Below are 24,114 nucleotides of genomic sequence, written 5' to 3' on the forward strand. Positions count from 1 at the left end.
ACCTGTCATCTACATTAGATATTTCTCCCAATGCTATTCCTCCCCTAGCCCCTCACCCCCCAACAGGCCCTGTTGTGTGATGTTCCCCTCCCTGTGTCCATGTGTTCTCATTGTTCAACTCCCACTTACAAGTGAGGACATGCGGAGTCACCTTTATTTTTAAGAAACAGCATCTTCTCACTAGTCCTGGGGCTCTACCTTCTGGTGTGACACTGTGGTTCTCAGCCTTGGCTTCCCACTACAATCACCTGGGGGTATTTTAAAAGCCTCCCCTTGTTGAGGTCACACCTCTGAGCACTTGAATGAGAATCTATGGGCAGGACTCCGGTGGCAACATTTTCAAAGCCTTTTCTGGGATTGCACTGTGCAGCTGGGCTTGAGAACCTGGAACACCAGCTGAGCCTGTCTCCAATACAGAGTGCAGCTTTCTTGGATTCCTCCCTTCAGCGGTGTAACCCACTGGTCACCACCTGTTTCCGGGGTTTCCATGTTCAGATCAGAAAGGAGATGGTGTTTGTGGCAGGATAGGGCTCTGGTTCTAAGTCCCAGCTACCAAGTTCCTCTTGCTAAGACCAGGGCATCAGCACTCTCCCCGATACAGCCATTCCCACTCATCTTTCCAAGATGTTCTCTTCTTCCCTACTGCCAATTGCTTAGAGATTGCGTTCCTTTTGTGCTTTTTTTTTTGTTTGTTTTTTTGTGTGTGTTTGAGACGGAGTCTTGCTCTGTCACTCAGGCTGGAATGTAGTGGCACAATCTTGGCTCACTGCAACCTCCACCTCGCTGGTTCAAGCAAGTCTCCTGCCTCAGCCTCCCAAGTAGCTGGGACTACAGGAAAGCACCACCCGCCCAGATAACGTTAGTATTTTTCAGTAGAGAGGAGTTTTTGCCACATTGGGCAGGCTAGTCTTGAACTCCTGACCTCAGATGATCCACCTGCCTTGGCCGCCCAAAGTGCTAGGATTACAGGCATGAGCCACTTCACCTGGCCCTTTCCTGATTAATCAGTTGCTCTTCCAGGCATGAATGAAAAGCACATAAATGTTAATACCAGTGTGGGCTTCCTGAAAATTCCCTGGGAGTGGCAGGTCAGTGTGGCACTCCCCACCCCCTGGCTCTCCATGTGTCCCTGAGGGCTGCTTTTGCACGGGGAAGGGTCACTGGGCTGGGTACTTTGGAGGCTCCCTGTTGGAACCTTACACCCGCAGGGTTTGTCCAGATCCAACAGCAAGGCCCCTGTTCATTATTCTGTGCTGGTGGTTCTGAGTCACAGCAGCGTGGCCCTTGAGAGGGAGTTTCGGGTATTTGTGGGGAGTTTTCTAGTTGTCCCAATGTTGGAGGCAAAACTGGCATTTAGTGTGTAGGGGTCAGGGACACTCATTTGGGATGTCCTACAGTGAGCTGCTCAGGAAAAACTGTCCCCCACCCCCAGTATGACCTGGTCATGTACCACTGGGCATCTGCATAAGGGAAAACCTGCTTATAATTATCTGAGGGTTTTTTTTTTTTTTTTTTTTTTTGAGACAGAATCTCCCCATCTCCCAGGCTGGAGTGCAGTAGCACAATCTCGGCTCACTGCAACCTCTGCCTCCCGGGTTCAAGCAATTCTTCTGCCTCAGCCTTCGAGTAGCTGGGACTACAGGTGTGTACCACCACGCCTGGCTATTTTTTTTTTTATTTTTAGTAGAGATGGTATTTCACATGTTAGCCAGGATGGTCTCGATCTCCCAACTTCGTCATCTGCCCACCTCAGCCTCCAAAAGTGCTGGGATTATCTGCGTGGGCCACCGCACGCTGCCTAGAGGCCAATTTTATTTTACATTAAACCCTTTTGCAGCCTAAAAATGTGCAATGAAATTTTTCAAGAACATATAAAGTGAGGGAGAAACATATTCTGCTTTGTTGAAAGATTTAAACAGAGAGCCATTTGCTATTTGGGCAAAGTCACATTACCAGCCCAGTTCAGTGTTCGAGTACCTGGTACAACTCATTTCTGAACGTGTTACTAAATTCTGCTGATGGCTGCGTGCAGGATATGGATATAATGACAGTTTTGTTATAGTATCACTAGGGCATTGCATTTCATTTTTGAAACTAGGTGAGTAGGTAGGAGATGTCATAATGAATTTCATCTGGTACAAAACATTTGTAATTAAAAGGGGGCTTGGATCCACTGGATTTGAGACTTTTATCCTTGAGTTTCAAAGGTTCACTCTGAGAAGCTGAGGTGCCTACTCACAAGTCCCTGCTGAGAAGCCCAACTTCGAGTAAACCCTTTTAGGGGGCTCTTGGGGGCGGCTTACTCCGGGTTTCCAGCTGCTCAAGTTCCCCAAGGCACCAGTGGGAGGGGCATGGTGAAGCCTCGAGGGGCGTGGCCACAAGGGTGGGGTGTGGCTTAGCTGGAGCAGGATGAGGCATTGCCTGGAGGGGCGTGGTGAGGCTTGGGTGGGGCGTGACCAGAAGAGTGAGGCGTGGCTTAGTTGGGGCAGCAGGAAGAGGCATTGTCTGGGGGGGCGTGGCAGGGCCGGGAGGAGGCGGGGCCTGAGATGGGTAGGACCTGGGCTGGTCTTGGCTTGTCTGTGGTTTGGCCTTTCTAGCAGGTGAAGCCATTTTTCTGCAGTCCCAGCCCAGGCCCCTAGAGTTGTAGTTAACCACCTGGTGCTTAGGGGAAGAGGAGTCAGGATCCCAGGTTCCAATCCAGATTTACCTCCTTTCCAACAGTAATACTAGATGAGAACGTTAGCCCTTTGAGTGGAGGGCGCCTCTACCTATGCATCTTTTAAAAGTGAAGCAACCAAAATTTGCAATATAATAATTCTATAAATGGATAATTTTCTGCATTGTGCTTGTTTGATCCAGGAATGAACCCTCCCCCCCCACCACCGCCGCCGCCGCCGCCGCCTTAAAGCCACCTTCTTTCAAAAGGGCAACCTGAGCCGCCCCCAAGGCAAGCAGAATGGCTGAGTGCCCAGAGGTGCATCCTGCACTTGTCCCCCCTTCCTTGTTCTTAGCATTCTACAGTGAAGCAGGAAGGGAAAAATGACAGGAACTTTTTCATTGTTTGTCAGGATTAAAAGGCAATAGATGCAAAACACCTTAGCATTATATGTAGCCCATAATAGGCCACAGATGGCAGTTATTGCTGATGTGTTCACAAAGATTAAGGACCACCCCATAGGTTGGGCAATTAAAACAGTAAGCATTTTGTGCAAATCGAAGGCACGCATTGTGAACTCTCATGCCTTCTGGGCAGGGAGTGGTGAGCATAGTTTAACCTTTCCGGGTCCATCAGGGTGAACATTTGCTTCTAAGGTGGGCACCTGACTTGGAGCTAGAAGGGAATGCACCCTGGGAGGGTCTGGAATTCTGTTCTCAGAGGTGCTTTTGGGGTCACTTTATTCATTTGGACATTACCTCCTTAGGAGCATAGACCAAGGAATGAGTGGTTGCCTGGTGCCGGGGTATGTTTCCCTGGACAACGTCACCTGGTTATTTTTGCAGAATTACCTTTTGAATTTTCAGTTGAAGCAGTTGTCATTCTGCTACTTCCTCCAAAAAATTTCCTGGTTGCTTCAGAATGCCTTTGTATTTACTGAGCTTTGGAGTGGGAGGATGTTAGCTAGAGTTATAAGGTCGGGGATTCGGGAAGAGGCCAGGGTTATCTTTGAATCTGGCCTGGGTGGGGGAGGGAAGTGGCCAGACCTGCTCTCAGCTCTCAACACCCAGTGGATGTGTCCTCCTTACCCATGGGTCTTGCTCCTGGCACTCAAACCCAGGAAAGAGCATCATCTGGGGAATCTGGGTTGGGGTGACCTGGGAGCACATTCTCCCAAGACTGCAAATGGAACTTCACAAAAGGAACCACAATTCTGAGCCATGATTCCCAGGGCCTGGGCTTTTCTCCATCTGTGTAAATGTCTGTTTTACTTTGGAAAAAAATCTAGCCACAAGTATCATTAAAAGAAAACCAGCTTCTTTAAGAACGCTGTAACACTGTTAGAAGTTCTGTGTTTTACCCGTCAGCACCAGGTGCCACCAGCTCCGTGAAGCACCAGACAAGCCTGCTGCTCTGCACTTTTGCAGCCGCCTGCCTGGACTGCTCGTTGTCCCACGCCTGCACCAACTGTGACTTGATCTCCCTGGTATGTGTGCCATGCTTTCCACAATGAGACTGATGCAGAACACTGTCCCATTGGTCACTGCAGCAGTAATAAGTATCCTCATTAACTTTTTTTTTGTTTTTGAGATGGAGTCTCACTTGTTGCCCAGGCTGGAGTGCAGCAGCGCAATCTCAGCTCACTGCAACCTCCGCCTCCCAGGTTTAAGCGATTCTCCTGTCTCAGCCTCCTGAATTAGCTGGGATTACAGGTGTGCGCCACCATGTTTGGCTAATTTTTTTATATTATCAGTAGAGACGAGTTCCACCATGTTGGCCAGGCTGGTCTCAAACTCCTGACCTCAGGTGATCCACCCGCCTCGGCCTCCCAAAGTGCTGGGATTATAGGCATGAGCCACCACGCCCAGCCCTTTGAGTGCTCCGTATGTTAGGCTGTCTTCAGAATTCTGTAAACATCGTATTTAATCGGCCCAATGATCTTTTTAGTAGGTTCTGTTATTATTCTCTGTGAACAGGTGGAGAAGCCAAAACATGCCGAAGGTGGCACAACCAGAAAGCAGCCCTAATGTCATGGCCGCATGCCCTCCCCATCCCGCCCTCCCTGTGTGCAGAAGATGCTCAGTGAGGGCTGGATGCATGGACTGATAGATTGCTGAATGAACCTAAGAGGCTGCATGGTTTGTTTCTAAGAATCTTTTTAGATGAAGGGATGAAGTGAATGGTGAACTTAAAAGATAGGTGGGTGTGATGGTACATGCTTATAATCCCAGCCACTCCAGAGGCTGAGGCAAGAGGATAGCTTGGGCCCCGGAGTTTGAGGCTGCAGTGAGGTGTGGTTGTACCACTGCATTCCAGCCTGGGGGACAGAGCAAGACCTTGCGTCTTGAAAGTGGGGAGGTGGGGAAGAGAGAGAGAGGCTCTCTTGAGGGTGTATGTTAAATGTAGCTTAACAAGCTCTAAAAACCCAAGTGCTCAGCTCATCCTACCTAACGTCTTCCACTGTAGATATTAAAAGAACCAAGGCGTTTTGTCATTTTTCAGTTTCTTTCTAATGTGGTCTTGAGGTTTCCCTGTCGACAGTGGCCATAAGCCGGGATAGCCCCTCTTTAGAGAAGCGCTGACGGGGTGGGGTGTAGTTAGGCTTGTATGTGTTGGTCGGGTAAAGCACAGCGAGGAGGTAAAACCAAAATGCATGAAACAGAAGAAATCTCTTACTCACAGATTCCGGAGAAGGTAGGGGGACCTGTAGGAGCCATGGGAGGTCTGGAGGTAGCAGAGCTCAACCAGCAGGTGGGGAGCCTGTGAGAACCACCGCGCTTCTGGGGCTATGCTTTTATCAGGGTCTAGGGGCGTTACCCCTTAGGCTTTCCCATGGGGGTTGTGGATTGGTTAGTTTCAAGAAAACACGTGAGCAGGGGAAACTTATTAACACGACTCTGTTGTTACTCATCAGGTTTTACCACGGGCCCGCAGCTGTGGGACACGTTGCGTTTTCGGTCGGTGAGATGAGGAAGGAGCCTGGGCTGTATTTTTCAAACAACCACAAAGGGAGGGGAGGTTTTAATGAGGCCAGAAAGGGTGGGGTACAACAGGGTTTCAAACAACTTAGATCAGGCCTAAAAATGGGCACCGAGGCAGCAGCTATATTGCACTAATTTAGACAGGCATCTTCTGGGTCTGTGCTGTTAGGAAGTCTTTGCACACCTGACTTTGGTTTCTCCAATTCTGCTAGTTTCTCCTCCAGTTTCCTGAAGAGGCACGCAGCACTGGGCCAGATCTTAGGGCAGTGGATGGATCTGTGTGGAGTCTTCCCTTACCTGGTGAAATGTTCTATCCTTCATGACATTGGCTGAAATTACCATCACCTCTGGGACCTTGCCAGAGCTCTGGGAAGTCAGAAGCTACACTGAAAAAGTGAGCCCACTATCTACTCTTTTGCTGCTTATAAAGAATTTTCAGCTTGTCCATAAACAGAAGCAAATAAATTGGCATGAAGTAGCTAGCTATGAGATATATTTACATATAAACAAATATAATGTCATGAAGATGATTATAGGACATGATTGAAATGTTGGACCCTCAATTCTTCCCTAAGTGCTATCTGAAACACGTGACTGCCATTAACATAATGAGCAGAGATATGAATATTTCTGGTAAAGGCATCCTGAAATAACTAAGCCTGAAACTCAGGGACACTGAAAAATTGAGTTCCAAGAATATTTGCTTTTTACATCAAATCACCAAATGAAACATTTTGGAGGTGAAAAATGCTAGTAGTTTCCTGAGCTTGTTCCTGGGGTTAATTTATAATCCTGGTGTTATTTTCACTAAGTTTCCTTTTTTTTTTTTTTTTTGAGACAGGGTCTTGGTCTGTCACCTGGGCTGGAGTACAGTGGTGTGATCATAGCTCACTGCAGCCTCTACCTCCCAAGCTCAAGCCATCCTCCCACCTCAGCCTCCTAACTACAGGGACACACCACCATGCCTACCTAACTTTAAATTTTTTTTTTTTTTGTAGGGATGGGGTCTCACTATATTGCCCCGGCTGGTCTGGAACTCCTGGCCTCAAAAGTGATCCTCCTGCCTCAGCTTTCCAAAGTGCTAAGATTACACACATGAGACACTGTGCCTTGCTTCTTCCCATTTTAAAAAATGAAAATATATGGTGTAATGTTAGCATATTTCCCTCTAGGCCAACAATATATTTTTAGGTTAAGGACTCAAAAAAAAGCCAAGTGATAAAGACATTTTATTTCCACTTTAATTCTACTGGATGTTTTCTTAAAAAAGAGACAGAAAATAATAAGAGCCCCTCCAGGAACTGAGGGTGGAAACTCTGTATCCAGGTTTGCTTTCTGTCATCCATACCTTGATAAGCCACAGAGAAGAGAGAGAGCCAACAGGTCACATCCAAGGCACCACACTTGCAATTAATTTATTAGGAACTCATCATTAGTCACCCCAGAGCTTGCGGAAAAGTAGTGTCCTCTGAGTGGATGTGGTTACAAACTCGGTAACAGTAACATTTTGTTCTGACTAGGAAGTAGTTATAGTGACAAGGTACAAAAAATAAGCATGCAGCCCTTTATTTAGTTTTGCAAAGTCTCTGCTTATAGTTCTGTATATTACATGACTGTGTTATACAAATACATTTATTTACAAAAACACTCTAGCTGTGCAAACTTGTTGCTTTTTAAAAATGTATGGATATGTCCATTTCTGCCCGTCCCAATATATACTTTTAAAGCATGCATAAAAATTAACTTTGGTGTGGGAAAACTACTCTATGTGCTGTCACATACAGTATTTTAATGTCTATTTATATATTTACAAAAGTTTTTCGGTTTACAGAACCGTACAGAAGTGTACATTTTAAAATCCACAATGCAATAGCGTGGCTTACCAGGTCTCAGAAAACAAAAGAAGGGGTTAGATACTGCAAAGAAAACAACTAGAGAATCGCAATATGTTAAAAAAGAAAGAAGAAAGAAAGGAAGGAAGAAAGAAAGAAAAGAAGCAAGCAAAGAAAACTAGCTTGCTTGGGCTAGCAAATCATTATACATACTTTTCATGGCAGTGCAATAGGTTTGATAAATTGCCTTCTACACATGCCTGTCTGTACGGCTTGTGTAGAAGTTCATTGGTTTTATAGTCTAGCACACTACTTTCAAATGTACAATGCTACAGTATCAAAATGTTTTGGCAAAAAAGATCTTGAAAGGAACCATGAAGTTTTGACAAAAATAGAAATCTGTAATAAAGCTAAATAACACTAAAATAAAAGGAAATATTATAGTATCTGTTTTACAATTTGTATAGTCACACTTGTGTAGTTCTCTGTTCACTTCTAGTCTCCGTAATGAAAAATAGTTTTATACAAAACATACTAAAATTCTGGAATCATACATGTTTTATATGCTTAAGACAATTCTTCTGTCTCACACGCACCTTTCTCTCCCAACACAACCTCTTTTTGTAACACATGCTTACCGCATTTTATAGGTATTGAGTATAGACAGTTAACACTATAGCGACTAGATAAAAACAAAACAAACGAGCTTTGCTGAAATCTATTTATCCAGTATTTAGCACATACTTAGCATTAAGCCTCAAACGATACAGCAATATGTTACATTCTCTTGTGAAAACAGTTGTTGTAGATGGTTATTTTATTTTTTTAATGTAACTCCGACTTGTGCCTAACAGGATTTGACCTTTAAGAGGTTTCTTTTGCTGTGGATGGGGTGGCTTTGCTTGAACTTCCGTTCTGTGCCTTGTAGCTGGTGAGGCTGGGAGCATGGATGGTCCTGGTGCCCTTGGCACCTTGAGTCAGTGAGACGGAGGAGGCAGGGGAAGGAGGGGAGGAGGAGAATGACAGAGGAGGGGGTGCTCGGCCGTTTTGACTCTGCAGTGAGAATGAAAGATGGTGACCTTTACCTGTGTGAGTGAGGCTCTGAAACTTCAAAGAGCCATTAGAGACAGAAGGGATGAGGGAGGCTGAGTGAGCAGGTGGTCCTGTTTGGGGGCTGAGAGGGTTAGAAGCAATCGATGGTTTAGTAGCAGGCGGATTGGGGAGGTTAGAGCTGTCACCACTAGAAGAGGGCAGAGAACTGCTTTTCCCAGAGCTGGGAGAAAGGGCTGGAATCTTAGAAGCAGGTAAGGAGGGGGAAGTAGGCTTAAAGTCCCCACCAGATTTCTTAGCACTTCCATTAGCCTGCAAATAAAGATGGCGGGAGACATTTTGTCAGAAAGGTGGTCACATGATCAACCCACAGGGCCTGGCAACACAGCCCTTCTGAGAACAATTCAATCAAAGAAAACCAACCAAACACAGTTCAAGGCCTGAGCTAAGTCTTGTTGTGCTCTACTGGACCTGGTAGAAACCCCCCACGTACAAAGCAAAGGATGGACAGAAAAGGAGGAAAGGAAGAACGCATTTGTGAGAGGAGTTCCGTCATTCCAGTGCTACCATTTCCCATGTGCCAGGTGGGCCATGCGTCTGGATAATTACTGGGGTGGGGGTCGGGCCTTGTGATGGAGCGTTAATGTGCTTCTAACGCAATACAGTCAACACAGACGTTAGTGGTGACGTTAAGGGCAGTTCAACCACAGGTTGGTTTGTCTCTGCTTCCCGAGGTGTTCTGATGAAACATTACATTCACCAAAGAAAAGCCACCTGGTCTGGCATTGTGTGTTAACAGTTAAAATTTTGGAGTTTGGAGTCACAAAGTAAAAGATGTTTTATTGCAAGCATGCAAAAGTGTGGTGAAAAAGTTTAACAAAGGCTTTTTTAGACTTTCTTCATGCCCCCAGATCCAGGATGTCTATGTAAACCGTTATCTTACAAAGAAAGCACAATATTTGGTATAAACTAAGTCAGTGACTTGCTTCTTAACTGAAACAGTGTCCATCCAAAATTGGGTTTAAGGTAAAACTACCTGACGATATTGGCGGGGATCCTGCAGTTTGGACTGCTTGCCGGGTTTGTCCAGGGTTCCAGGTCTGTTCTTGGTACTCATGGGGATGGGCATCCTGCTCGTCTGTGGGGCCCCGCTGGAGCCCTGTGGGAAGGACCAGCGAGAGGGGGAAGAGAAAGAGAAGCACGTGAGTAGGTCATCCGTAAGGCTGCCCCACTATGTGCAGAGAAGCTCAAGGTGAGAAGCCACAGCCCTACATGCAGGACAGATCTAGGAGACACCAACTGGGGTTAATCAGAAGAATCAAACAGAATCAACTGCTCACTACTGATCAAACGGATTTTAATGTGAGTATCAGAGCAATCATTTCAACAGCACATGGCTGACCCAGCAGCCTCGTGTTTACCCAACACCAGTCAGCAACAGAGGCAAAAACAGAATCGATTAGCTGTTAGACACCTAGTTGTTGTTGTTTTGAAGGTGAGGGAGAAAGTATGAAAGAAGGGTTTCATGGTGAACAGACAAAAAAAAAAGCCACCTGAAAGAAAGCAATTAAGTCACAAGACACCTTTTGCTAATGGTGATTATGGCAGATTTAAGAAAGCAGCTGGGTCTTTTCATTTTCCAGCAGACCAAGATACCTTACGTGAAGCTGAAGGTATCGACGTAGGGGGCTCTAGGGCAGTGGGGACTTCGTCCGGAACTAGCAAGGGTCGGGGAGAGGCCTCTTGGGCTATGTGGGATGAACTTGCAACAGAATCTCTGTTGGAAGAACATGAGGTGTCAACTAGGGCTTTGGGGCTCATTTCACTGATTGTATTTTCGAGCTGTTTAATGGTCTGCTCCAGGCTGTCCAACGTTCTGTAGGTATTTTTTCTAATTTCATCAGTTCTTGAAATCTGAGATGTACTCTCAATGCTGGGCTGCTCTGGCCTCCTCATCATGTTTTTAGGGGTGTCTTCAGGTTGAGAACTAGTGATTTCGAAGCGCTTGGCTTCTTTGTGCTGTTTCAGGGTGCCGTCCTCTTCCTCTTCTTCATAGACTACCACTTGCAAAGTCTTCTTCCCTGTTTTAGTTCCCGTGCGAATGGCTTGAGTGAGAGCGGCGAGCTGCTTCTTAGGGAATTTGAATTTAAACTTTTTCTTGGGGCTTTCAAACTGGTCATCAGTCACGTCGTCACCCTTGCATTCTGAATTTGGAGAATCCGCATAGCTGAACTTGTTCAGCTCCGTTCTGTTCATATCCTGTCCTCCTGGGATTCTGGTCTCTGTGGCCAAGGAGTGTGGCTGTGACTTCGTTTCCACCTGCTGTCCTGTTCTAAGATTGCCTGGGCCAACCTTCTTAGGAGACATCTGTGAACTCTTATTATTCTGGACTACAGGATCTCCATTTTCCTCCTCTTCCTCCTCCTCTATCTTTTCCTCCATCATCATTCTCTCTAATTCCTCATCACATTCCTCAAAGATAGTTGAAAGTCTTTTATATGCAGACCGGATGTCCATGGGCTCGTCAAAAATGATGATTACTGGTTTCTTGTCCAGGCACACAACTGGCTCCTCATGGTCAGTCCCTTCTTGTGGAGGGGTCATCTCTTTTCTGGCATCGATATTAACCGTCTGTATGTCTTCTCCCTTTTGGCTAACGATATCATGCACCTCCCCACTGGAAAGAACCTGGACAGTGGTTTTGGTAATCATGAAGGCAATATTGTCAGTGGCTGCATTTTCTTCAGTGGGAGAACTTGGACTTGATTCTCCATCCTCATGAGGGTTCAGGTTAGCATGCCTTGGCCCCTTGAATCTTAGAACAGCTTGGCCAAAATCTGTCATGACAACCTCTTGATCTTCTGTTTTAAAATCATGCCCACTCAATTCTGTTAATCTAGTGGGCGAGGAAATGTGACAGGCATCTGTGGTTTGCTTTTCCACCTCCTTTGCCTTTCCATAATTCAGCTTCTGGTTCTCGATGTCAGGTATGGAGTACTGCAGTCCTGAGACTTTAGACCCTTTGTTTATTTCATCCTCTAATGAACTAATGCCAGAGAAACTGAAATTGACCTTAGGCATGCTTTTCTGGGAATAGTTTCTACTGTCTCTGAGTAAACTCGCATTGGATATGGAATTTTCCTTCATGATGATCTCAGTTTTATATTCGGATGTTCTTGATGCATCAGAAATACTATTCTCCATTCCTCTTTCCCACTTAGGAGGGTCACTAGGTCTTAGAGCCCCTGTGGTAACCTGAGAGGGAGAATGGAGGAGGGAAACCACACACATTAATCAGCAATGGATCTGCAGAGGCAGGTAATTAATGTGCATGGCATCGGTTGGAACACAGATCTGCCGAACTCACCTTTCGGAATTCCATTTGGGGGCCATTTTCATATTCAACATCAGATTTCCGTACATCTTCGTGGAAAAATTCCAAATTCTGGTAGAATAGTGTAGGACATGTTACTCCACAAAACCACATCCTCCCCCAAAAGTTGGACTATAACTAAATCGTTCCTTTAATTACATTTCCAAGACATGCGGGCCACGCATATTTGTTACACACCAATCCAAAACCTAGAGCTGTTTACCTTGGATTGCTTTGTTCTCCAGCTGCCAAAAATGCCCTGTGTTTGCACAAGATGAAAATCTCAATTAGCAAAATATTTCAAGCATTTAGAATGTTGTGGGGGAGCAGCAAAGAGAATAAAGGGGCAGAGTCGCCGCCAACATGTCCTCTTTCCACCTCAGATCGTCAGCTCAGCAGAATCTAAAACCTGAAAGATTATGAAAAGCGCAACGTAGGGGCTGGCAGAAAGTTTCGATTCTAATCCGGATCTGTCACTAAACTGTGTTACTTTAGATAAGTCACTGTACTGCTCTGGCCTCGGTGTTTTTGCCTATAAACTTAGAAAGAAGCCCAGGAGAAGTTTAGTTTCTCTTACAGCTAGTCCTCTCTCTGCTTCCAGCATGAAGATTGTCCTATAAAGACATCTCCTTTGGTTGGGTTTGGCATTTGGGGATGAAAAACATCATTTTCTCGTGATCAAATGACAGACTGAAATGTCCTTGCAGTTTGTACTGCAGGTGTCAAAGTATCAAAATCACTTTCACACTCCTTATGGCCAAGATGACCAAGTCCAAATTCATATTGATCATGCTGTTACAACATAACCTAAATTCATATTGATCATGCTGTTACAATATAACCTAAACATTCACAAAGCAGGCATTTGAGGTTAAATTGGTGATGGTGACATCACGACTCAGCTTTCATTCTCTATATTTTCCAGTGTAGAGTGAAGATACATTTCTCAGGGTCTCACCAAGATTCAGAACTGAAGGACCCAGTGGTGAGGACCCAGGTATTCAAAGTGCTTCATTTGGAAGCCTGGCCTTTCCCAGGGTGTATTAGTAGCTTCAGGCCCTGACATAACACTAACACTAGTGAAGCCTTGTCCGTTCCAAGGCACTGCTGCCCTTTCTTCTTGCTGAGGTGGTTGTTTACAGAAGGACGGAGCACAATTCCCATGAAGGTTGTTTGGTTAAAGTAATGTCAACACAAAGCAGGAATACCTGGACCCAGCCAAAGTCAACCCAGAGCAACTCTATGACCTTGGTTAAGAATGGAAAGACTGTTCATACACACCCAAGGAATGACACACAAACAACGCAGTCAGTATTAATCCCTCGGAAATATTGTGCAAAATACAAGGTATAGGAGCCACCAGATACCGCCTGTTTTACTTCTGCTTGCTCCCCAGGAAGGCCCCAGACAAGAGCAATGATTCAGCTGCTACAGTGGAACTACATGACTTCTTCTGTGGGATTTTAAATTCAAAATATGATACAATGACTATGTCAAGTGAAAGGTCTTAAGAAAAATAAATGAGCTTCCTGTAATCCCAGCTACTGGGGAGGCTGAGGCGGGAGGATTGCTTGAGTCCAGGGGTTTGAGACCCGCCTGGGCAACACAGCAAAGACTCTATCACATACACACAAACATAAAAAATAAAAATAGGCTGGGCGCAGTGGCTCACGCCTGTAATTCCAGCACTTTGGGAGGCCAAGGTGGGTGGATCACTTGAGGTCAGAAATTCGGGACCAGCCTGGTCAACATGGTGAAACCCCATCTCTACTGAAAATACAAAAATTAGCTGGGCATGGTGGCAGGCGCCTATAATCCCAACTATGTGGGAAGCTGAGGCAGGAGAATCGCTTTAACACGGGAGGCAGAAGTTGCAGTGAGCTGAGATGATGTCACTGCCCTTTAGCCTCCAGGGCGACAGAACAAGAGCAAGACTATAAAAATATATATGAGTAAAAATTAAAAAAAAATTAAAAATAAGGTTTCAGCCTAAGGTTGCAACTCCAAATATGGAGTCAGCATATCATGCTAGGACCCAAATGGGAACTTGCCCATTAAATCATGGATGGAATTGGCTTGTGATCTAAAGACACATGCGTGGCTGATGTTTTGGGGGTCCATTTACTAGGGTTTAGGGCTAGTGTCTGTTCTGGTTGGTCATGGCCCATGCCATTCCCATCATTAAATATTTTAGGCTAAGTGTGGTGGCTGACGCCTGTAATCCCAGCACTTTGGGAGGCTGAGGCAGGAGTATCACGAGGTCAGGAATTTGAGACCAGCCTGACCAACATGGTGAAATCCCGTCTCTACCAGCCACTCAGGAGGCTGATGCAGGAGAATCACTTGAATCCAGGAGGCGGAGGTTGCAGTGAGCTGAGATCGTACCACTGTACTCCATCCTGAGTGACAGAGCGAGACTTGGTCTCAAAAAAAATTTTTTTTCAAAAGTCCCCTCTGTAATATATGTATTTTAAAATTGAGTAGTAGCACAAATGCTCCAATAGAAAGTCACTAGGATAAAAATGTGAAGTTTGGGTTTCACACGACCTATACTTTTTATCACTGGGCTAGAAAAAACTGAATATATTAAAGCAAGTGCATAAACTTGGTTATAATTGTCATGTAAACTCACAATGATTTCTTAGTCTTAGATGGTCAAGACTCTGTGTGAAAGGTAATTACATCTCTTTAACATGTATTTACAGGCCCTGAGACTTGGATTATGAAGACAATTGGAAACGCACTCAATAGACATATGAACGATAAACCAAAACAAGAGACAGGGTTACAGGAAAATTGCATGCAAGTGAAGAACTAGGCTGGAGTTTCGGTGATGACAGGAGAAAAATTGCTTAAGAAGACATCTGATATATGGAAAGGTAAGTACATAGCCCTGGAAGAGGTTAATAAGGACCAAAAATTGGGGATAAGAGAAGTCTGATACTTGTGGTCATTCTGAAGTAGGTTCATCACTGAGATTAATTATCCAGAATAAGCAACTGTGACTAAACCCAGTGTTGGGCATTCAATAAAGACCTGCTTATTAGCCAATGGATGCTCGATTGAGATAAATGAAACCAATGGGATATGAATATCTAATTATGGGGCAAGAAATCTCATGCTACTTTTTAGCCAATTAGAAATGTGCGATGGCTCATGCTTGTAATCTCAGCAGTTTGGGAGGCTGAGGCTGGTGATCACCTGAGGTAAGGAGTTTAAGACCAGCCTGGCCAACAAGGTGAAACCCCATTTCTACTAAAAATATAAAAAAAAATAGCCGGATGTGGTGGCGCATGCCTGTAGTCCCAGCTACTCAGGAGGCTAAGGTGTGAGAACCGCTTGATCTTGGGAGGTGGAGGTTGCAGTGAACTGAGATCACACCACTGCACTCCAGCCTGGGTGAGAGAGTGAGACTCAGTCTCAATTAAAAAAATAAAGAAAAATTCTACAATGAGACAGTAATGGTCTCCAGAGGGATCTTTGAGAAATTCCAGGTTCTCAGTCAGTGTTCTAGACAGAAATGGTCACATTAGCTCAAGTATAACATGCTACACTAGGTCTTCCATGAGTTGGTTTCAATAAGCCCTCATAAAGAAATTCCACATACTGAAAAAAAGAATATATTTCCAACATGGTTTCATGGGTTCAGTTCAAAGTAGTAGGTTTTTTCTTTCTTTCTTTTTTTAAATAGAGACAGGTCTCACTATATTGTCCAGGCTGGTCTTGAACTCCTGGCCTCAAGTGATTTTCCCATCTTGGCCTCTCGAAGTGCTGGGATTACAGGTGTGAGCCACCACACCTAGCCAGGTTTTCTTCATGAGAAAGATTTATCAACAATAACCCCCCTTGGTATAGAGCGAGATTCTCTTCTCCCTGTTAATGGTGTCATACGTCAGTTTATGTGGCAGACAGTTTATACAAGGATGCCACGGTGACTATGACCTAGGATTGGCCTCTTTGGCAAGGCCTCTCGGCTGTGAGCTATGAGCCCAAAACTGTGTCTCTGGAATGGCTGTATTAGAATAACCTTTCAATTTTGTGATACTACATCTACCTCCTTGAGCTGTCACACGTGGACCGAGGTACCCATCTGGAGTAGCTATTTTGGGCTGTCTTGTATCTGATTTGTTAGACTTTATTTAAGGGAAGCTAGAATCTTTGAAATCTGAAAGATAAGTCCCTGGAGAAAAATGTTAGGACTTGAATTGGTCATTGCAAGCTTTTTATCCTGAAATTGAGATGGAGGCTTAATTCAACTAAGATGTCTCTATATCTAAAAATCATAAATGTTCTAGATGCAATTTAAAGTTTCACTTCAAACATTCAGGCTAGGGCCATTTCCCAGAGTACTTATACAATGTCAGCAGACTTTGTTTCAGAGCCTGGACATCTGTTTTGAAGCCACACATATATTTTAACACTAAAACTATACTGAATTTACTACTTTGGAAGGTACACTTTAAAAATGGATAATACTTAGCAAAAATTCTGTTTGGCATCCTTAGATGTTTGTGCAAATACACATTTGTATGTTTCCATGAAGTTACATACACCTGTGCGTGGTGGCAGACACTTTCTACCATGCATTTGCTTCCCCAAATCAAAGGTTTCTACCAATATATATATATTTTTTGACACAGAGTTTCACTTTTATTGCCCAGGTTGGAGTGCAGTAGTGCGATCTTGGCTCACTGCAACCTCCGCCTTGTGGGTTCAAGTGATTCTCCTGCCTCAGCCTCCCAAGTAATGGACCACCGCACCAGAGTAGGCTAATTTTTCATACTTAAAGTAGAGAGAGGGTTTCACCATGTTGGCAAGGCTGGTCTTGAACTCCTGACCTCAGGTTATCCACCTGCCTGGACCTCCCAAAATGCTGGGATTACAGGGGTAAGCCATCACATTCGGCCGATTTTTACCTATTTTTAACATAGATAGTTGTTTTACTTTTTTGCCCAAAGGAAGTTACGAATTAGAAAAACTCCTAAATACTTCGTTGCTGTTTCCATATATTTCTGTCTAGAGTTGCTCTAGAAAGTACTGAAAGGTGTATACTTCTTAATTTGGAAAGACAGTGTCTAAATTCTGTATGTGCTATTGTATGCTGTGGGCTGGTACACAGTGTTTGCTCTGAAAACCTGAGCAAGATATCTCTGATTATAACCTATGCCTATGTCTCCAATAGTTAAAAATAGACAGAGAAAAAAGACAGAGGGGACAAAGGTCGAGTACAAGAGCCGTGTTAGTGTCAGAGCAAGGAAGGAAGGAGTGACCAATGGTGTGGCAAAAGTGCAGTTGCCACGTTACCTTCTTCTCCTTGGGTGGCACTGTGGCGCCCGACCTAGCGTCTTTAACATGATTGTCAGCCCGGGATGGCTCAGCATGACTGTTTGAATTTACATCCATAAAGGAACACTTCTGGAATGCCTAAGGAATTAAAATACTGAGGTTAACAGTGATCCAAGTGTGCTAAGAGAATGGAAGAAAACAGGCAGGGAACAACCAGAGGCATGGGACTCCAGCCCGGGTCCTGCACGCAGGTTTAGGCCAGGGAGGCTGCATCCTGAAATCCTACTCCCCAAGTGCTCTTATGTCAGCAAAGCTGGCTTGGAGGCTGAGCCCAGGGCAAAGACTGCCTTCCTTTCCTCCTTTCTTTCTTTTTTAATTTTTAAACAGAGTCTCATTCTGTCACCAGGCTGGAGTGCAGTGATGCAATCTTGGCTGACTACAACCTCTGCTTCCTGGGTTCAAGTGATTCTCCTGCCTCAGCCTCCCAAGTAGCTAGGACTATAGGCACCCGCCACCATGCCTGGCTAATTTTTTGTATTTTCAGTAGAGTCGGGGTTTCACCGTGTTAGCAGGATGCTCTAGATCTCCTGACCTTGTGATTCACCCGCCTCGGCCTCCCAAAGTGCTGGGATTATAGGCGTGAGCCACTGTACCTGGCCAGCTGCCTTCCTTTCTTGGGGAATGCCAGGGTAAAACAGACATTACTACCTTTTCCGCCTATCTGCAGTGAACCTAAGTGGTGCTTAGGAGGGCTTCTTGCTATGACCTTTTAAAAATGCTCAATATGTAAATAAAACAAAAATCTCTTTCTTTTTTCTTCCTCATTTTTAAAATGATCTTTATTGAAATTATAGGAAAAAAGCTCACAAGGTGTTTTAAACCTTTGAGTCTTACGATAAAAGTACTCTTTACCAATCCACTCTGAAACAGTAACAGGTACTACTGTGCTCCGAGGTGTTCTGAAGCTCATTAGAATAAAGTGATGCTTTTAAGCAACGATGTCATTCCAAGTGGCCTAGGAGCTGCCTGAACCCTACAGATTTGACTCTGAAAACCAATTATAAGAGCCAACAGTTGGCTCTTGTGAACATAAGTCAGGGAGGCCAGTTGTCAGACAAAGGGAGAAAGTATAGACGCAGCCTGTGTCTATGGGGCTAAAAAGGAAGCAGGCATGGGGGCAATGTCCAGATGACATGATCATGAGAGAAGGAGAGACGGGCAACTCAGGGACCCGAGCCTATGGACGTGAGTGGTTCTCAGCCAGGCTGTAGATCACCCAGGTTAAAAAAAATACTGCTATTCAGACCCTACTCAGAGAATACACACATCAGAATCCCTGAGATTTGGATTTTTTTTTTCTAATTCCTGAAGTAAATCTAATGTGCAGGTAGGATTAAAAACCACTTACTTACTTGCTTATTTATTTATTTATTTATTTGAGGCAGAGTCTTGCCCTGTCACCCAGGCAGGAGTACAGTGGTGAGATCTCAGCTCACTGCAAGCTCTGCTTCCTAGGTTCAAGAAATTCTCCTGCCTCAGCCTCCTGGGCAGCTGAGATGACAGGCACCCACCATCACGCCTGGCTGACTTTTATTTTTTTGTATTTTTAGTAGAGGCGGGGTTTCACCATGCTGGCCAGGCTGGTCTCAAACTGCTGACCTCAAGCGATCCTCCTGCCTAGGCCTCCCAAAGTGCTGAGGTGGCAGGTGTGAGCCACTGCACCTGGGCAAAGACCACATATTTAAATGAATCATCCTAAATAATTGCCTAGTGTTTTCTTTATATCAAATGTCATTTGGAGATATCTCTGTAGGCAGAAAGAATAATGCATGAGCTCCTTCAGTAAACATTCCAGCACTGGTCCTAAAATCTGAAGGTGGCTGATGAGGGGCTTTCTCTGGCCTTTTTTTTCCATGACGGCTTGCTCCCATGTCTCTGCTGCACCTGGCCTCCTTGCTGTTCCTTAGTCACTCCAGTCCTGGTTTGGCCTGGATGTGTTTGGTTTATCCACTTGCTTAGAGCGCTGCTTACAAATGCCAATTGCCATTTTCTTTAGGATATTAGGCCTTCTATTTCAGAGCCTATGTTTTCTTCTGATGCCTGGCGATGTGGAGCACCGGAAGTGGTTCTACAACTGTCCTTAGAAGAGCCACAGCTGCTCCTTGTCCTGCCTTGAGAAGGTGCAGAAACAGGGGAATCACTTGTGGCCACTGGCACTGACCGGCTTGCTGATGCAGCAGGCTGGGTGTCATCCCAGCCAGAGGGCTAGTAGGTTTCGGTTAAGTTAAGATTAGAGCACTTCATTCACTACTCTTTTTTTTTTTTTGAGACAGAGTTTTGCTCTTGTTGCCCAGGCTGGAGTGTAGCAGCGCGATCTCAGCTCACTGCAACCTCTGCCTCTTGGGTTCAAGCGATTCTCCTCTCTCAGTCACCTGAGTAGCTGGGGCTATAGGCACCCACCATGATATCTGGCTAATTTTTGTATTTTTAGTAGAGATGAGGTTTCACCATGTTGGCCAGGCTGGTCTCGAACTCCTGACCTCAGGTGATCTACCCGCCTCAGCCTCTCACAGTGCTGGGATTACAGGCGTGAGCCACTGTGCCAGGCCACCCTATTATTATCTAACCACCAAGAATATGGCAAGAAGCTAGATATGCCAATGTTTGTAAAGTGGTCAAAGAAAGCATCAGGTATTTAGGCTTCAATGGAGAAAAGTGTCCCTCAGTGGTGAGCTGTAAGTGGCTACAACACATTTAGTATTTGTCTTAGAGAGGCGTAAACATTTATCCACAAGCCTAAAAGATACCAGCTTTATAAATCTGTGGTTCCTATGAAGAAGATTATCCAAGCCTTCTAAAAACCTGCAAGTAGCCTGATTGGTTGTGGGGATGTCCAAGGCTAGTCTGAGTTTTAGTGAGGTGTGAAAGGGCTCACACATGTCACTGATCTGTTTTCCCTGCGAAATCCAGGCAGCTCAATTTTGGCAGTTATTACCATGGAAACCAGAGAAGGACAAGTACAGTAAAAGTAATATGGATTGAAAGTTCTCCCTCCTCCAAAGAAAAAAGGAAAATTTACAGGTTGGCACAAAGCCATTGGTACGTTGGTAAAAAGGTAACACGTTTTCCAGCCACAAGGTGCTGGTGTTCCAACTGTTTGATCGACAGAAAAATCCTATAAAATGCAACGAGTCAAATAAAATACTCTCCACAAAGTTTGTTCTAGGAATTGTGTCCATGTCTCTGGTGAGACAAGGTCTCAGGACACAGACCTGGGGTAGAGTCACATCTATGATGGGACTATGGGATCAGTTTTGGGCATGGCCTTGGCACCCCATTCTTCATCCTATGACTGGACTATGTCATAGTTAAAAAATAAATATCTAAAACCAATACAGTATCATTTCTCAAATAGACCAAGGAAAATGGAAAACAAATTAATTCAGCTTTTCAGAATATCTGAAAAGATGACATTGATCTTGAACAGAGACCTGGTATGGACCACAGGAGGCCAGTCATTGGCCTTGAGTCCATGATCCAAGGTCAGTGGTTCTAAGTGGTAAAGCGAAGGAACAAAACCCACCCAAAGTGTGCTTCAGTCTGTCCTTATCCACACAGGACAATGGCTGGTGTTTATAATCCTTATCTTACTTGCTTTTGAAATGAAGCAGAATCTCTTAAGATGGAAAGAAAGGAAAGTCAATCCTACCAACCAGGGTTAGGAAAGCGTGAGTTGTTTTGTGAAATGGTCATTCCTTGCACATCTTACAGGCATCCTGAGAGCCTTGTTCACTGCCATCTTGGGAAAGCAGAGGCCAAGGCCAGAAGACACAGCTTCTGTGGTCCCAGTCCATGCACTTCCCTGGCCCTGTCACTAACAAATCTGAGAGTGCTGTGGCTGGAAAGACCCAGGCAGAAGGCAGGGAGCCAACGTCAATCACCTCATCCACATACCTGGAGTTCTGCCATTATTTTTTCTCCTTCTTCTTCTTCTTCCTCCTCATCCTTTGAGGAGGAGGTAGTGACAGGGGGTGGGGATGAGGTCCAGGCTGAAGCGGGCTCCTCTGCTGGACATTTTATGGCTCTGGTCTGTGGGCTCGGTCCCGCATCTTCACTGCTTCCCTATGGGAGATTGAAACCGCACATATTGACTTAATGTCGCCTAAGTGCTAGCAAAAAAGCAACAGATCGCATGGTCCCTCACTGCCTCAAACACTGGCTTCCTAGATCTTAGCTGAAAAAATAGCTGAAAGGCTATTTTATCCCTTTTCATTTAGTTTGGGTTTTTCTTTGCATAAGTTGTCATTTTGGTGAATTAAATAATTACTGTGACTCCTCGCCATTCAGTGTCTTTGATATGGTTTGGCTGTGACCCCACCCAAATCTCATCTTGAATTTGAAATTATAGTTCCTATAATTCCCATGTGTCATTGGAGGGACCAGGTGGAAGGTAATTGAATCATAGGGGCAGGCCTTTCCTGTGCTGTTCTAGTGGTAGTGAACAAGTCTCACAAAATCTGATGGTTTTATAAAGCAGAGTTCCCTGGCACACACTCTCTCTTGCCCACTGCCATGTAAGAAATCCCTCTGGTCTTCCTTCCTCTTCCGCCATGATTGTGAGGCCTCCCCAGCCATGTGGAACTAAGTGTGAGTCAGTTAAACCTCTTTTCTTTATAAACTATCATGAGAACAGACTAATAGAGTTCTCATGAAGGGCCCGCCCATACTCCATCACCTTGGAAATTGTGTTTTACATTTAACATAAAAGCTAACACTTGGCTCATTAGGTAGAATCTAAAGCTCACTGAACATCTTTCTGTATAGACTCCTGCAGCGGTGTGGCTCACTGCAGTTACCTTTGGAAGACAACCTTTCCTTTGCTTCTCCCTTCTACCCCCATTTCCAATCTTAGGATGCCCACATGGGAAATAGCTTGTGATTCCCTTTCACATTGTTGCAGGTAAAAGTCAAATAAGGATAAATTCCTTCATGGTCTGGGTCTAGTCCGATCACTCTGGCTGCCATTTTCCCATCTGTGTGCTTCCTGGGGATCTGGTATGGCCGAGTTGCTACTTCTCTGCCTCACTACTTTTTATGTTCTAACAGAGAGAACCTTGTCTAAGGGTATCATCTGAACCCAGAGGCCAGTTTACCAGGGCTTGGCCTATCAGACCTTAGCGGTGATGTTCTCCTTTCTGCCGGTGTAGACCACATCGCCTGACCTCGTGGTGGTGAGCCCCGATCCTGGCAGGTAACTTCGCCGAGGAGGTGGGGGAGGAGGAGGGGGCGACTTTCCCCCCAGCTTTTCCAAGTCCCGTTCTGAATTTGGAGAATCTTCTGGAAAACAGTGCACCATCGCAAGAATAATCTTTTTTCAAGAAAACATCTAGAAAGTCTGGTATATTGCTACAAACCTAATGCAATCTGATTTAAAATTTTTCTGTTCTCTCCATAGAGCAAGGATTAAGTGTATAAATGTATAAACCCTAACGACTGACCGGATTTAAATCCCAAAAAGACCCAACACAAGTTACTAAACCTCTCTCCATCTCAGTTTCTCATCTGTTAAATGGGTATTACATATCCTTTCCTTTAGGGTGTCATGAGGATTGAATGACTTATATGGTGAGCTTGGCTTAGTGTAAATGCTATGTAAAGTATTATCTATTATTAATATTATTAAATAAAATTCTTGTTATGCAAAAAAGTTGAGTATTACTTGGAAAGATAAAAAAAAATTGGAGCCCAAAGACAAATCCACAGCCCCCCGCTGGGCCTCCAAAGCCTTCATCCCTCCGACTGAAACATAGTATCAGCAAGAGGGGTTTCTGCTGGAGGTCAACGTTAGAGTAGAATCTGGCCTAGGGAGGGCCAGAGAAAAATGAGATGCAAATGAGAACAAAGAACAAAGTTGGAGAGGAAGTGTATTTGATTTTTTTTAATTAAAATTTTAAAAAAATTAATTTTTTAGGTAGAGTCTCACTGCCACCCACTCTGGAGTTCAGTGGTGTGATCACGGCTCACTGAAGCCTCAACCTCCTGGGCTCAGGTGATCCTCTCCCCTTAGCCTCCCTAGTAGCTGGCACTACAGGTATACGCCACAAAACCTAGCTAATTTTCTTTTTGTTGTTGTTGTTTTTTGTAGAGATGAGGTTTTGCCATGTTGCTCAGGCTAGTCTTGAACTCCTGGGATCAAGTAATCTGTCTGCCTCAGCCTCCCAAAGTGCTGGGATTATAGGTGTGAGCCACTGCACCTGGCCTTTTTTTGTTTTGTTTTGAGACAGGGTATTGCTCCTTCACTCAGGCTAAAGTGCAGTGACGCCATCACGGCTCACTTCGGCCTCAAACTCCTGGGCAAGAGCGATCTTCCTGCCGCAGCTCGGAGTAGCTGAAACTGAAGGTGTGCGCCACCATGCCCTGGTGATTCTTTAACTTTTGTAAAGATGGGGTCTCACTCCAGGCTGCTCTTGAAGTCCTGGCCTCAAGTGATTCCTCCTGTGTTGGCCTCCTAAAGCCCTGGGATTATAGGTGTGAGCCACCATGCCCGGTCTTTATCAATTTTTGATGGCTATCCATCTTCCTTCATTATCCAAGCAGTCAGAAAATTCACACAAGAGCAAATAAAAATGGTATTTAAAACTCTATGCTTAGAAGTTTGCCTCATTAATAAACAAAAATACATTAAAAATGATAATTCTATGACAAATTAAGATGACAGAAACCAATGTTTACAAGTCACAGACGCTACCCATACACATTTCTGGTAGCCTATCCATCACTGGACTCTTTCTGAGACCACGTCAGAGATGCATTAAAAAACAAAAAAACAGGCCAGGCGTGGCTCATGCCTGTAATCCTAGCACTTTGGGAGGCCGAGGCAGATGGATCGCCTGAGGTCAGGAGTTTGAGACTAACCTGAACAACATGGAGAAACCC

The 24,114-nt window shown here is 44.8% G+C and overlaps 1 protein-coding gene across 27 annotated transcripts in view; it reads right to left on the reverse strand.

The window, feature by feature from the left end:
- Window positions 1-6,853: 6,853 nt before the first annotated feature.
- KIAA1217 (KIAA1217 ortholog) overlaps window positions 6,854-24,114 on the reverse strand; it is a 498,057-nt gene continuing 480,796 nt past the window's right edge. For 11 of the 27 annotated variants that reach the window (XM_017535540.2, XM_017535542.2, XM_017535543.2 and 8 more), the window contains 8 exons: window positions 22,352-22,515; window positions 21,133-21,300; window positions 17,197-17,316; window positions 12,116-12,151; window positions 11,887-11,964; window positions 10,176-11,774; window positions 9,556-9,678; window positions 6,854-8,831 (listed from right to left, as the gene is read on the reverse strand). In XM_017535540.2, the coding sequence (XP_017391029.1) occupies window positions 8,334-8,831; window positions 9,556-9,678; window positions 10,176-11,774; window positions 11,887-11,964; window positions 12,116-12,151; window positions 17,197-17,316; window positions 21,133-21,300; window positions 22,352-22,515 (2,786 nt within the window). In that variant the 3' untranslated portion in view covers window positions 6,854-8,333. Of the gene's footprint in view, window positions 9,679-10,175; window positions 11,775-11,886; window positions 11,965-12,115; window positions 12,152-17,196; window positions 17,317-21,132; window positions 21,301-22,351; window positions 22,516-24,114 lie in introns of all 27 variants that reach the window. The other 16 variants (XM_017535541.2, XM_017535545.2, XM_017535554.2 and 13 more) reach the window with 13 other exon arrangements.

The sequence above is a fragment of the Cebus imitator genome, unplaced genomic scaffold, assembly GCF_001604975.1.
Source record: "Cebus imitator isolate Cc_AM_T3 unplaced genomic scaffold, Cebus_imitator-1.0 Scaffold92, whole genome shotgun sequence".
Taxonomy (NCBI): Eukaryota; Metazoa; Chordata; class Mammalia; order Primates; family Cebidae; genus Cebus; species Cebus imitator.